We start from the raw sequence: 14428 nt of genomic DNA on the forward strand, positions 1-14428 counted from the left end.
TTTCTTTGTGCATATAGATTAATTAGATAAATGAATAGAAACAATAAAACTTTAAATTCACACAGCTATAGCCTACCTAGGTTGTGGAGGACCGACGTCAGCATATTTCGCGGAGGTTTTCACTGTTTCCAGCACTCCTGTCTTAGGATCTAAATTTGCGCCTATATATGGTATTTTTTTAGAACTTCAAAAAAAGAACTTCTGCAGCCAATGAGCAGCCGGCGGGGGCTGGTTGCAGGACGACTCAACCTCTGCAGACAGTTTTTAATGTTTATCAGACAATAACTACTCAAGATTTTGCTTTAGTATAATTTTTGGGACAATTAGGGCCAGATTCAGGATTCGGGACAAGAGTTTAGATTTCGGGACTGTCCCGAATTTTTCGGGACGTCTGGTCACCCTAATCTTACTGCATAACAGCATGGGCTCAAGCCACTCCCACTGCAACCAAATGCATAGGTTCTGTATATAACCGAGCAATAAAAATTATGGATAAAAAACCAATACGCCACCATCATTGTACCATCATTAAGAAATATAATTTAATGAATTTTGAGAGCTTTAGTAATTTTTGCTTTCTAAAATTAATTCACAAGTGCATTAATCATTTAGCACCTGAGCCACTAAGTTCATTTATTGAGAGACAAAGCAGCACTCGAGTCACTAGGAGCTCCACAAATCATGACTATAAAATACAATACTGCCGGACTAGCTTTGGTCAGACGACCTTCTCTGTGAAGAGCTCCAAACTCTGGAACTCATTACCATCTGACATCAAGACTGTACTGGACTTTAAAGTGTTTACTTCCAGGCTAAAAAACTGGTTAAAAACAAACCAAAAGTGTACTCATTTTTAATTATTGTAAGTAGGTAAGAGTTGTAGATGATATGCATGTTTATATATACATTTTTGTAGTGTAGTATGTAAATTTTATGGGTAAATTTCATGGGTAAATTTTATTGTGTCTAAAAGCCCAACCAGGGACAGGAGTCGAAAATTAGAATTTGCTATAAACTTTTTATGCAGCACTTCAGTGACAAGCTTGCTTTGACACTATGTTTGTTTGCATAATCCCTGTCAAATAAATAAAAAATAAATAAATAAATTGTAATCCCTATCAGCCGTTTGTTGTAGTCCTTAAAAAGCGATTTCTTTAAAAGCAAATATCTCCCATTGCTTTGAACTTTGAGCATTGTAACTTTGCAGATGTTTATTATGCTCAAACAGCAACATTACACACTAATTAAAGTTAGAAACATGAAATCATAATCAACCACCCCTTTAAATGTAATTGTGTTATTATTAGATCTTCACACTCACCAAGCTTTTCTGCAGTTCCTCACAGCAGGTACAAGTCTCCTTCCACCCTCCTTTGATTTGAAGTTGTACTTTTTAAGGTCTAACTCATCCATCACCTCCTCCGACATCAGGATCATGTTTGCCAAAGTTGAGCATTGTGCAAGAGAAAGAATTTTACGTTTTGTTTCAGATTTTAAAAACGCCTGCATTTCTTCAACAACAGAATTATTCTTCATCTCAATCAAGCAGTGTGACAGATTCATCCATCTTTCAGAGCTGATATTGTTTTTTTGACCTCGTTTGAGGTTGTGGATTATTTTCTTGATGTTCTCTGGGTTGTTCTCTGTGTGAATCAGCACATCCTGTAAGAGTCTCTGATTGGACTCCAGTGAGATGCCATGAAGAAAACGAAGGAAAAGATCCAGGTGTCCATTTTTACTGTTCAAGGCTTTGTTCATTGCTCTCTTCAAAAACACATCCAGAGAAACTTTCCTAGACTGAGTTCTGGACTTTCCTGTGAGGAACATTTTCAGAACTTCACTGTTCTTGTGTAAATAACAGAAAAACATATACAGTGCTGCAAAAAACTCCTGAAAGCTGAGATGTACAAAGCTGTAAACCTTCCTGTGATAAATCACAGATTCCTCCCTAAAGATCTCAGTGCAAATCCCAGAATACACTGAGGCGTCAGTGACGTCTATGCCGCTCTCAATCAGGTCCTCCTCATAGAACATCACATTGCCCTTCATCAGCTGATTGAAAGCCAGTTCAGCAAGTTTCACAATCACTTCTCTGTTGGACTGCAGAAGTTTATCTGGATCTCTCTCTTCATACTTCTGGTTCCTCATGCTAGTCTGAATGAGGAGGAAGTGTATGTACATTTCAGTCAGAGTTTGATGGATTTCTGCACTGAGATCTTGTTTCAGGATGTTTTGAAGCACAGTGGCTGAGATCCAGCAGAAGACGGGTATGTGGCACATGATGTGGAGGCTTCTTGCTCTTCTGATGTGTGAGATGATTCTGCTGGCTTGATGCTCATCACTGATTCTCTTCCTGAAATATTCCTCCTTCTGAGGGTCATTGAATCCCTGAATTTCTGTCACACGGTTGATGTATTTGGAGGGGATCTGATTGGCTGCTGCTGGTCTGGTGGTGATCCAGATGAGAGCAGAGGGAAGCAGATCTCCTTTCATGAGGCTTGACATCAACACACCCACTGATGAAGACTCAGTCACATCAGAAACTTTCTCACTGTCTGAAAACATCAGTGTAATTCTGCTTTCATCCAGACCATCAAAGATGAACACAACTGTACATTCATCATAAATCTTTGAGTCCAGATCTTGAAGTTCAGGATGAAAGTCCAGCAGGAGTCTGTGAAGACTGTACTGATGCTCTTTAATCAAGTTCAGCTCTCTAAATGGAAGCACAAACATGAAATCTACATCCTGATTGGCTTTTCCCTCGGCCCAGTCCAGAATGAACTTCTGCACAGAGACGGTTTTTCCAATTCCAGCGATGCCTTTAGTAAGAACAGTCTTGATTTTGTCTTTCTTCTCTCTTCTCTTCTCCTCATATCCTAGTTCAGGTGAAGGATCAAAGATGTCATTGCAGTTGATTGGAGTGTCTTGGAGAGTCTTGTAACTTTTCTCCATCTGTAGCACCTCATGTTCTTCATTCACTCCTTCACTCTCTCCCTCTATGATGTACAGCTGTGTGTAAATCCTGTTCAGGAGGGTCTGATTCTCTTGTAGTTTGATTCCCTCAAATACGCTCTCATACTTGTTCTTCATGCTGGTTTTGTGCTGGTCTTTGACTCTCTGAAGATCATCATGCACTGGCTGGTGAGAGTCGAGCTGCAGGGCTGCTTCTGTGTCATGATGACTGATGTGTTTCTGACAGGAGGAGGATGTGCTGGTCTGACAGGACACATCTCTGATCTGGTCAGCTCTCACACCACTGAAAACACATTTGTGAAAATAAAGAAAATAATTAAATATGTTTAATATGAAAATCATATCATATGAGTAGTGTTTGCTCTTACAGACAAATTTCCATCTATTGTGGCCAACTGGCATCCTAATATCACACATGGAGTTTCTCAAGGTTCTGTTCTAGCAATGATATTTTTAACCCATCAGTGTTTCTCATTCATTAACTAGAATGTGGCGGCCCACCATAGTCTAATGTGTCCCGCTACGGTTTCATAATAAAAAAATATATAACTAAACTTCTCAAATAAAAGTTCCCCTTTTAGATTTTTGAAAAACTTTTTGAAGATTTTAAGTCTAAATAACCTGCCACCTTTCCTTTAGAAATAGAACATCACAGATTTCCTGTAATTTTGATCAGCTGATGTGAATCCTGATTTTTTTTTTTTTTTTTTATATATATATATATGCTTCATTGTCTGGTTTGAGCAGTCATGCATTTGTGTAATCAACATAAGATTACAAGTTTAAAGACAATCAGTCGATTCATAAGAAGTTATTATTGGCTGATTTATGGAAGATTGATCAGTGTATCCTTACATTTATATATTTAAAGGTATAGTGGAGGATTTTCCAGAATTTTAGAAAAGAACCGCCCTCTCCACTTTTTGAAAAAATGCACATGCACAACACTATACCTGCTCCCGAGAGGGAACGCCTATTAATTGTGTGCACGAGAGAGCATGCACAAGCCTAGTTCTCCTCGTGCATGCTCTGTTTACAAGCTGCTGTCACGTTTGGTGGTACAATTATGTTGCAAATTATAAACTAAGACAAAATGTCAAATGCCCTTCCGTGTTTTATTTACTTATTATACTGATCGATTGAGTGAGGACTCAAGACATGATCTGCAATGGAGAAGTAGCTTGTTGCATTTGTGTAATAAATACTATGGTGAACACATTGGAATTATCAAAAATGAACACACAAGGTTTTAGAACATTTCAGCGTGATACCTTTTACCATTTGGTCATAAGGCTACTTTAGACAAATTGAGATGTTTACCGTGTCTGTGCGTGACTTGTGCAAGGGCTAGCATCGCTAATCATAGCTTACATTAACTTTTACTAGCAGTGATTTTAAATGGATTTCTCCAAATAGCATGCCAAACTTTACCTGTCGAGTAGAAACTTCGCGACTGAGGCATCAGTGGGAAGCCCAACCTGTGCTTTTAGCGCACGCCAGCGTGTGAAATATTTTTCCAAAAACACTCTGGTCTTGTTTCTTTCTTCAGAGGCTTTTCTCTTCTTGTCATACAATTCATAGACACTTTTTCGCTTGCGACCCTCAGACATTTTGAAAAAAAACCCGGTGAGAACGGCGAGCTTCAATGAATGGCTGAAACTGTAGCTCACCACACATATACACCTGAAAGTGTGCATGCGCAGAAAGCGAAAACAACCTAGGGACGAGCACATACGACGGCCTTACGTAAACATATCACCAGAATGATTGACAACTAGGAGGACCAATAGTCTTGATGATCCACCCAGAAAAAGAAAATCCTCCACTATACCTTTAAAATACTGGAATGAGCAGAGATTTTGTGGCACCTCCAGCAATGTGTCATGTCAACCAGATTGGGAACCACTAATTTTATTTATTCCTAACCAGACTTTTCTTGTTTCAGTTTTTATCAAAATTAAAGGTCCCGTTCTACGTGATCCCATGTTTCAAACTTTAGTTAGTGTGTAATGTTGTTGTTAGAGTATAAATAATATCTGTAAAATTATAAAGCTCAAAGTTCAATGCCAAGCGAGATATTTTATTTAACAGAAGTTGACTACAAAAAACGGCTCGATTGGACTACACCCCTCTACTTCCTTCATTAGTGACATCACCAGAACCGTGTTTAGACTAACCTCCGCCCACAGTAATGCTCCCTCAACTCTACTGGCTACTTGCGCACTTCTTATAACTTAGGCTACTGTGTTTACTCAGCTCTTACGGTGATTTTCTGAAGTAAAACTGACGCTTCATCTTTTGTGTGATGTACAATAAACTTGATCATCATTCGGACCTGGTCCGAAACAGCAGACTTGTAGGCTGTTAATAAATAATGGATACATACAAGCAGATGACAAATACGTTATAATAACCGTAATTAAACTACTAAACCATACCTGTTTCATCTCTATACAGCACTCTGACTCTGTAGGCATTATTGTCCGACTCGAAATGAACACCGTTACTGAGAGTTTCTGATATTATCATCATTCCGTGAGATGAATCTGTCCTGACAGACTGAGCGCGAGCTCATGAAGCTCCGCCCCCTGGGTCGTCCAGCAGCAGCTCATTTGCATTTAAAGGGCACACACTGAAACAGCTCGTTTTTCTGAGCCCCAAAAAATGTCAATTTAAACATGCTGTAAAAAATGATCTGTTGGGTATTTTGAGCTCAAACTTCACATACACACTCTGGGGCAGTGGCGGCTGGTGCTAAAAAAATTTGGGGGGGCACAACAAACTGAATTTTTAATTCAGGACTGAATGTAGGCTTACTGTTAAATAACAATTTAACAGTGATAATAATGTGTTATCATTAGCCTAAAGTTTAGCTAAAACTTCAGCCGGTAGGGTTAGGAAATAGCCAATTGCCAAATAAATCTGAATTTTTGGGCTAAATGGCGATGTATGGTATAATAATTATTATTTTTCTATTTGAATAAAAAAACCCTGTATTTTAAAATTTAAAGTTTAATATCCTGATCAATATTGTCCTACAAACAATGTTCATATTGAAGGTTATAAAAGCAAACATAGTGTAACCTTGTTGTCTATCTGCAGTCTATCCAAAAAAGGGGTCAAATCACATTACATTCTAACATTGCAACATTACAATCTAAAAACAAAATAATGCCTTTTAAAGAAGTAGTTAAATTTCCTAAAAAAAAAAAAAAAAAAAAAAAAAGCTAATATCATAAAAAATACACATGTAGGTTTGAAATTCTCTAGCACATTTATGTTCACCAACAACAACAAATATTCAACAACAAATGTTTTAGCTAAATATATTTATAATTTAGTGCTAATGTATATTTTAGTCAGAATAATTGCGCTCCTATTCTATTGCGCTCCGTCTGTTCGGCGCGCATGCACGCGGCAGCGCTCGTTCACGGAAGTTTAGCTTGCAGAAAGCGCGTTCACTCATGACAGAAAACTGGACTTTCTAACATTTACAGATGGAGAATATGTCTGTGAAATGTAAGTTATGCACTGAGGAAATTATTGGATGTCACTTCAGCTTATGGCTAAATACTATTAGACAGGTATATTTGTTTCCACCAATCGCTGCACAAGTTAAGGTTACGTATGATGACGTAAGCACGTTAGTGCGAGCCCTCCCGGAACCCATAGAGAATGCATTGCAGTGCCTGCAGTTCGAAAAAAAAAATCTTTGAATGTAAGTCTATGGGAACACTCTGGGCGATTCTCAGCCAGAGTGAAATCGCCCAAAAAGAGGCGGTACTCCACAGAACGTGACTCGGCGCTGATTGGACTATATCCAGAGGCAGAACAACAGTGAGTGACTGCTATCGTAACTCTGTGGTTGAATGAGATAGTGATTGAAAAAGTCCCTTTCACACTTTGGTGGTGCGTCGCCCGATCGCCCTAATGAAGAAACCGCCGCTGCTCTGGGGACATCAGAGACTTATTTTACATCTTGTGAAAAGGGGCATATAACGGGACCTTTAATCATTTCGGTGCATCACTTATTTAAAGGATAATTGTCAATATAACACTGATGCAACACATGCAACAAAACTCATTCCTGTGTAAATGGAGGTCTAACAGAGAAATGTCAGAGAGAAGCATAAGAAAACACTATTTAACAATTCCTTTCTTTGCATCTTGACTTCCACTTGTTAATTGTTATACTTGTTAAATAACTTTAGCCATATGAAATGTAAAATTTTCTGAACCTTTGTGCATTGTGTTAATGTGTCTCACCCTACATGATGATACTCACACAGGGTCAAAGTTCACTGCTCCATCACTGAATTTTGTGGCCTTCATGGTCAGACAGTTGGATACTGGAGAAGCTGCTCTCTTTCTTTTCCTGTTGTTGATCATGAGAAATAAACAGAAATATTTCACATTGTTTCCCTGCAGATTATTTGTCTGCTCCATTAAATTAACCCTGTCAATACTTCTGTAATTTATAGAGCAGTATTTGTATTAGTTTTAGAGAGAAAACATGTTTTATTAATAGTAGGGTACAACAGGGCTAAAGGCCACCGGGGTAAAAGCTGCATTTGATTGTATTATCCTTTAAAGGGATAGTTCACTTTAAAATGAAAATTATGTCATCATATACTCACCCTCATGTTGTTTCAAACCTGTATGAATTTCTTTCTTCTGCTGAACAGAAAGGAAGATATTTAGAAGACTATCAGTAACCAGACAGTTTCTGGTCCCATTGACTTCCATAGTAGGAAAAAATATATACTATGGAAGTCAATGGGACCAGAAACTGTCTGGTTACTGATAGTCTTCTAAATATCTTCCTTTCTGTTCAGCAGAAGAAATAAATTCATACAGGTTTGAAACAACATGAGGGTGAGTATATGATGACATAATTTTCATTTTAAAGTGAACTATCCCTTTAAACCACTAGATGGCACAAAAACTTTCCTAAACATCCACGTTTCACATGGACATTTGTCTGATTCTTGGCGTTATCATGGACAACAGCGCTTTAATTAGCCATTGAGAATCACTAAAATTATTGAATATATTTTGAGTTAAGGGTCTTGTTAATGATTTTCAGTTTTGTTCAAGATAATTAAATCAACAGTTTTTCTGAATGATATGTAAAGTTTGACCCTACTGTTGGGGCAAAAGGCACAATAATTAACATTATAATTAATAGCTGGCTGACTTTTCCATTTGTTGACATGACATGGTTAGATTCAGATGTTTCAGAATCTTTAGTTATTAAAAATGTTTTTAAATATAAGTGTTTTTAAAATGAAATGTATTTTAATGACAGTTTATTTATAAAACAAAAATGAATTTAATTTCTTTACCAAAATAAACAGAAAATAGTACAAACTTTCCTGGTGAGTCTGTTATCCCAAGTCTGAGGTAAAGGCCCCTTTTACATTTATAAGATTTTTAATCAAAAGAAACCACTTTAATAATTTATTTTACCAAAATGCATTGACCCATCAATGTTCAATAAAAGCGTTCAAAAGTCTCTGTGTGGATTTAAATAGGCAAAGAAATGATGGAAGCTGTTTTATGGAAGACATCATGTCTAGTACCAGTGCCTAAGATAACAAACCCCTCAGAGTTCTCACACTACAGACCAATTGCTTTAACAGTGCAGTTGATGAAGGTCTTTGAGAGATTAGTATTACACCATATTAAGTAGGTAATGAATGCTGCTGAGGATAAACTAGAGTTTGCCTATAAAACTGGTGTTGGGGTAAATGATGCAATTATTTATCTCTTACACAAATCACTAAGACATTTAGAGACTCTGGATAACATCGTCAGAATTACATTCTTTGATTTCTTGAGTGCATTTAATACTATACAGCCTTCACTGCTTAAATGTAAGATGGAGAATGATGGAGAACATCAGAGTATTGTCAATTGGTTTACTGACTATCTCTTAAACAGACCATGCATGACTGAGAATGCATGACTGTGTGTCTCAAGTAGTGAAGTGCAGTACTGGAGTCCCTCAAGGAAAGGTTTTAGCTCCTTTTTTGTTTACTTTTAATACATCAGACCTTCAGTGCAACTCTGAAACCTGTCACCTCCAGAAATGTTCGGATGACTCAGCAATTGTTGTCTGTATAACAGACCGTGATGAGGGCGAGTATCGGGAGCTATTTGAGAGTTTTGTGGATTGGTGTGAGATAAACAGTTGTAGGCTAAATGCTAGTAAAACTAAGGAAATTGTGGTTGATTTTAGTAGATAATATCCTTTGTAATAGCAAGTTGTACCAGTAAACATACAAGGGTCGGAAATTGAGATTGTAATATCAGATAAGTAAAGCTCGATTGGTCTGATAATACGATAGATAAGTCTATAAGAAGGGTCAAAGTCGTATTCATCTGTTAAGACGACTGAGATCCTTTGGAGTATGTCGGGCACTACTTAAGACCTTCTACAATTCTGTGGTATCATGATCTTGTATGCTGTCACTTGTTGGGGAGGGGGATTGTTGGAAAAGGAGAAAAACAAAATAGAGAATGCAGGTTCTGTTGTGGGGATTGTGTTACCCACAATAGAGGAGATTAGGCATGATAGAATGATTGATAAATTGGTCTAAATAATGAATCATGATTGTCACTGCCTTCATGAAACAGATAGTTCATTTAACTCAAGACTAATTCATCCCCGCTGTCACAAGGTGTGATTTAGAAAGTCCTTTTTACCAACTGCTATTAGACTACAATCATACCCCTTTTCCACCAAGGCAGTGCTGGTGCCGGTTTCGGAGCCGGTGCCTACTCGCGAATCAGATCTTTGTGTTTCGACAGCCAAAGAACCGGTTCTCGGCCAGGAAAATTGGTTCCAAAGCGGCACCAACTCTTTGCTGGACTAGAACCAGTCTTTAACCACGTCGTGCTTACGTCGGGGGCTGGGGGCGGGGTTATTGTCGAACTTCTTCTGGAGCATAATCTCCGTCTATAGTAATCCAGACGAGCAGCACAAATGTGTTCTAAACGTCTTCTTCTGACCCCAATATAGGATCGCGAAGCAAGAAGAAACATTTGCAGAAAGACAATGTAGTCCAACACTGTAATTGTTATGTTTCAATTTGGCGCAAGCGTTTCTAGGAAAGCTAAGACGTAGCCTATGGCAACGTACACAGTGATATAACGACGTCGTTCGCTGGGCTCTCTAGTCAGTGGAAAAACAAACAGGTTCTGAGAAGGTTCGCAAGTTGAACCAACTTTGAACCAGCACCAGTTCCGAACCAGTTCTTTTTTGGTGGAAAAGGGGTATTAGTGCTATACGAGATGATGATGGATGATGATATATGTTGTATATGATGTTGTATATAACCATAATGCCTTGCGGAACTGATACTGGAAAATAATGGCTATTGTTGTGAATATTTTTTTTAGGGGTTCAGGCATGAAGTGCTGAAAACCTATTGTAATTGTTAAGATTTGTATTATTAATATTATTATTCCGCTGAAAAACAAATCGGGCAGTAACCGTAAGGCCTAGAGACATGAAACATCCAGGACCGATGTTGGTTACCCCTGATCTATAGATATGTTCAATTTGGATACATATTTTATTTAGCCTTTTTACAATTATTTTTAATAACTATTAGTGCAACCATATGCACACGTGTTTGTGTGTATGTGTGAGTTATTGGCAGTGTTGTAGTTCTGGGAGCAATGGAAAAAATATATCTTGTCTAGGGTGCCAACAGAGTCCGGACTGGCCCTGAACTTTATGATACTCACACAGGGTCAACGGTCATAGCAGGTCCATCACTGAATTTAGGGGGCGCATGCATGGAGTTGTTACTCTTCATGGACACACAGCTGAATCCTGAAGATGGTCCATCACTGAATTTAGGGGGCGCATGCATGGAGTTGTTACTCTTCATGGACACACAGCTGAATCCTGAAGATGGTCCATCACTGAATTTAGGGGGCGCATGCATGGAGTTGTTACTCTTCATGGACACACAGCTGAATCCTGAAGATGGTCCATCACTGAATTTAGGGGGCGCATGCATGGAGTTGTTACTCTTCATGGACACACAGCTGGATCCTGAAGATGGTCCATCACTGAATTTAGGGGGCGCATGCATGGAGTTGTTACTCTTCATGGACACACAGCTGGATACTGGAGATGCTGCTCTATGAGTGTGAACAGACATCTCCTCCTCTCTCTCCTCACACACACTCATTTTACAGGTATGGTTCTCCTCCTCCTCTCTCTCCTCACACACACTCATTTTACAGGTATGGTTCTCCTCCTCCTCTCTCTCCTCACACACACTCATTTTAGGCTACATACAGTTTGCTCCTTCTCTTCCTCCTTGATGAGAGACTTGATTTCAGACCTGTATGTGGACACAGAAAGCATGCACAAAACACAAATTAATTTCGACACATTTGAATTAAATGGCATTAACAGTTTTTCTCCAGTTAATAGTGTTTGTTTGTAGAGCAACATGCCCGACATGTCGGCCACACTTTCAAACACAGAAGCCTCGTTTAAACACTGGATTCACCTTCACTTTAATGACCCTTCTGAACTCTTGCAGGTGTTTTTCACAATCCATTTTTTCGTCTCGCATTAAGCAAATATGATGTTATTTATATGTGTTGATTATCCCTCGACTACACTTCCTTTCACCAGTCTTACTGCGCCACTGAACATTACAATATGCTATCGATAGTTTTAATAATAAAATAGTTTAAAGTCAACCAAATATTTCAACATTAAACTAAAATTCTCCTGCTAAAGAAAAGAATAAGTGTAAGTTTAACCATTTTCGGCCAATTAATGAGTGTTACAGTTGACGTGAAGTAGGCCTATCACGAAAATAACTTTCAACTTTAGTTTGAGTTTGTCATAAGGTCCGTTTAGACAAAAAACACTCTATCGATATTACAGCTATACAAAGTTTAACGAACTTACTGTCACATGTGAAGCGAGTGCTGATTTTCTATCTTCCGAAATGGCGTCTTTACAGTCATCGGCTGCTTTCGGTTTCACTGTGAGAGGCAGAAGTGCAGCTCCTCCTCCAATGAGTTCTTTTCACACTTCCGGGTTTGAAACAAGGAAATAAATTACAGCAGGGTCGCTTGTATTATTGCGGTAAATGCGAGGCCATATACAAATTATTTTTTGCATTCTCACTTGCACAATTTTTATAAGAAGAGTTTGAAACAGCATTTGGAGATTAATTTGTAAATGGAAAGTATATACACAAACAAAAATGCTACCATTTAGAATTTTGGTAACAATTTGTTTTAATGGTCCCATTCTGTTGACTAAGTAACTTTGCAACTTCGTGTCAACTATCAGGCATTAGAGTATTAGTTGACAGTCTGCTTAATATCTGCTAACACGTGTGCTATTATGTAGTAGAATTCACTGTTGTCAACACTTCTATCGTAAGTTAAAAATAAACAAATCTGCATAAAGTAACTAAACATAAGTTATCTATTTTATTCGTCGATTAGTAGGCTACTGTTGATAAATTGAGGAACATGTTGGATAAAAAGTGAGTTAAAATCAGCAACAACCTCAACATGTAAATGTATAAATCACAGAGGAAAGGTGAATCTTGTCTGGATGTTACAGGAACAGATGAATGTGTGTGTGTGTTTATCCGGTGGAGAATGGCTCATGAAGGCTTTGAGTGAGAATACTACAGAAATTAATAATAATAAAAAAAACATTTAAATCTTAGGTAGTAGTTTATTTAAATTACTGTATTTTAAACAGAGTTATTACACTCTTCCTTTATGAGTCCCTCCATCACTCCACCTGTCCTTATAGGGATAGTTCGCCCAAAAATGAAAATTCTGTCATCATTTACTCACCCTCAAGTTGTTTCAAACCTGTATGATTTTCTTTTTTCTGCTGATCACAAAAGAAGATATTTTGAAAAATGTCGGTAACCAAACAGTTGATGGACCCCATTGACTTCCATAGTAGGAAAAAAAAAATACTATGGAAGTCAATGGGGTCCATCAACTGTTTGGTTACCGACATTTTTCCAAATATCTTCTTTTGTGTTAAGCAGAAAAAAGAAATTCATACAGGTTTGAAACAACTTGAGGGTGAGTAAATGATGACATAATTTTCATTTTTGGGCGAACTATCCCTTTAAGAGCCCATCCATCACTCCACCTGCCCTTATGAGCCCCTCCATCACTCCACCTGCCCTTATGAGTCCCTCCATCACTCCACCTGCCCTTATGAGCCCCTCCATCACTCCACCTGCCCTTATGAGTCCCTCCATCACTCCACCTGCCCTTATGAGCCCCTCCATCACTCCACCTGCCCTTATGAGCCCCTCCATCACTCCACCTGCCCTTATGAGTCCCTCCATCACTCCACCTGCCCTTATGAGTCCCTCATCACTCCACCTGCCCTTATGAGCCCCTCCATCACTCCACCTGCCCTAATGAGCCCCTCCATCACTCCATGAGTCCCTCCATCACTCCACCTGCCCTTATAAGTCCCTCCATCACTCCACCTGCCCTTATGAGTCCCTCCATCACTCCACCTGCCCTTATGAGCCTCTCCATCACTCCACCTCCCCTTATGAGTCCCTCCATCACTCCACCTGCCCTTATGAGTCCCTCCATCACTCCACCTGCCCTTATGAGCCTCTCCATCACTCCATGAGTCCCTCCATCACTCCACCTGCCCTTATGAGTCCCTCCATCACTCCACCTGCCCTTATGAGTCCCTCCATCACTCCACCTGTCCTTATGAGACCATCCATCACTCCAGAATCAGAATCAGAATCAGAAAGAGCTTTATTGCCAAGTGTGCTTGCACCCACAAGGAATTTTTCTTGGTACTGAAGCTTCCAGTGCACATATACAAATACAAATACAACAAGAAACATAGTAATACAATTCTAAGAATAAAATATATTTAAAAGGATAAAAATAAAAATAGTATAAATAGTAAAAAATAAAAAAAGTAGGGTCACAGTTGGGTTTAGTCCGAATAAACATTTACATATTATGAACATATTTACAGTATTTGAGTAGTATGAATAATATAAATATAAATATCACCTGAATTAGAGAATATTACACTAGACAGTGGGAGTCTAGTGCATGTTACAGATTATTAACATATATTTACAGTATTTTTGTAGTATGAATAATATAGATATAAATATCACCTGAGTTTATTGCACTAGACAGTGGGAGTATTGCACTTACAGGCATATGCTTTGGGGGGCATGTTAAGTGTTCAGGAGGGAAATGGCCTGTGGAAAGAAACTGTTCCTGTGCCTGGATGTTCTTGTGGCCAGTGATCTGTGTCGCCGTCCTGACGGTAACAGTTCAAACAGGAGGTGACCAGGGTGAGTGGAGTCTGTGATGATTTTACCTGCTCTCTTCCTCACTCTGGAAGAGTACAGGTCCTGGAGGGTTGGCAGGGGGGCACCAATAATCC

General features: G+C 38.7%; 1 protein-coding gene and 1 long non-coding RNA gene across 3 annotated transcripts in view; one reads left to right on the forward strand and one right to left on the reverse strand.

Moving 5' to 3' along the window:
* LOC311083667 (protein NLRC3-like) overlaps nucleotides 1-12001 on the reverse strand; it is a 63768-nt gene extending 51767 nt beyond the window's left edge. For both annotated transcript variants that reach the window (XM_084115385.1, XM_084115384.1), the window contains exons 1-4: nucleotides 11921-12001; nucleotides 10732-11339; nucleotides 7262-7351; nucleotides 1322-3259 (exon numbers count right to left, since the gene is read on the reverse strand). In XM_084115385.1, the coding sequence (XP_083971511.1) occupies nucleotides 1322-3259; nucleotides 7262-7351; nucleotides 10732-11279 (2576 nt within the window). In that variant the 5' untranslated portion in view covers nucleotides 11280-11339; nucleotides 11921-12001. The remainder of the gene's footprint in view (nucleotides 1-1321; nucleotides 3260-7261; nucleotides 7352-10731; nucleotides 11340-11920) is intronic.
* LOC311083714 overlaps nucleotides 1-14428 on the forward strand; it is a 176974-nt gene that overhangs the window by 137746 nt on the left and 24800 nt on the right. The gene's annotated exons all lie outside the window — the stretch shown is intronic.

This window comes from Abramis brama (genome assembly GCF_963993115.1).
Source record: "Abramis brama genome assembly, chromosome: 1".
In the NCBI taxonomy this organism is placed as follows: Eukaryota; Metazoa; Chordata; class Actinopteri; order Cypriniformes; family Leuciscidae; genus Abramis; species Abramis brama.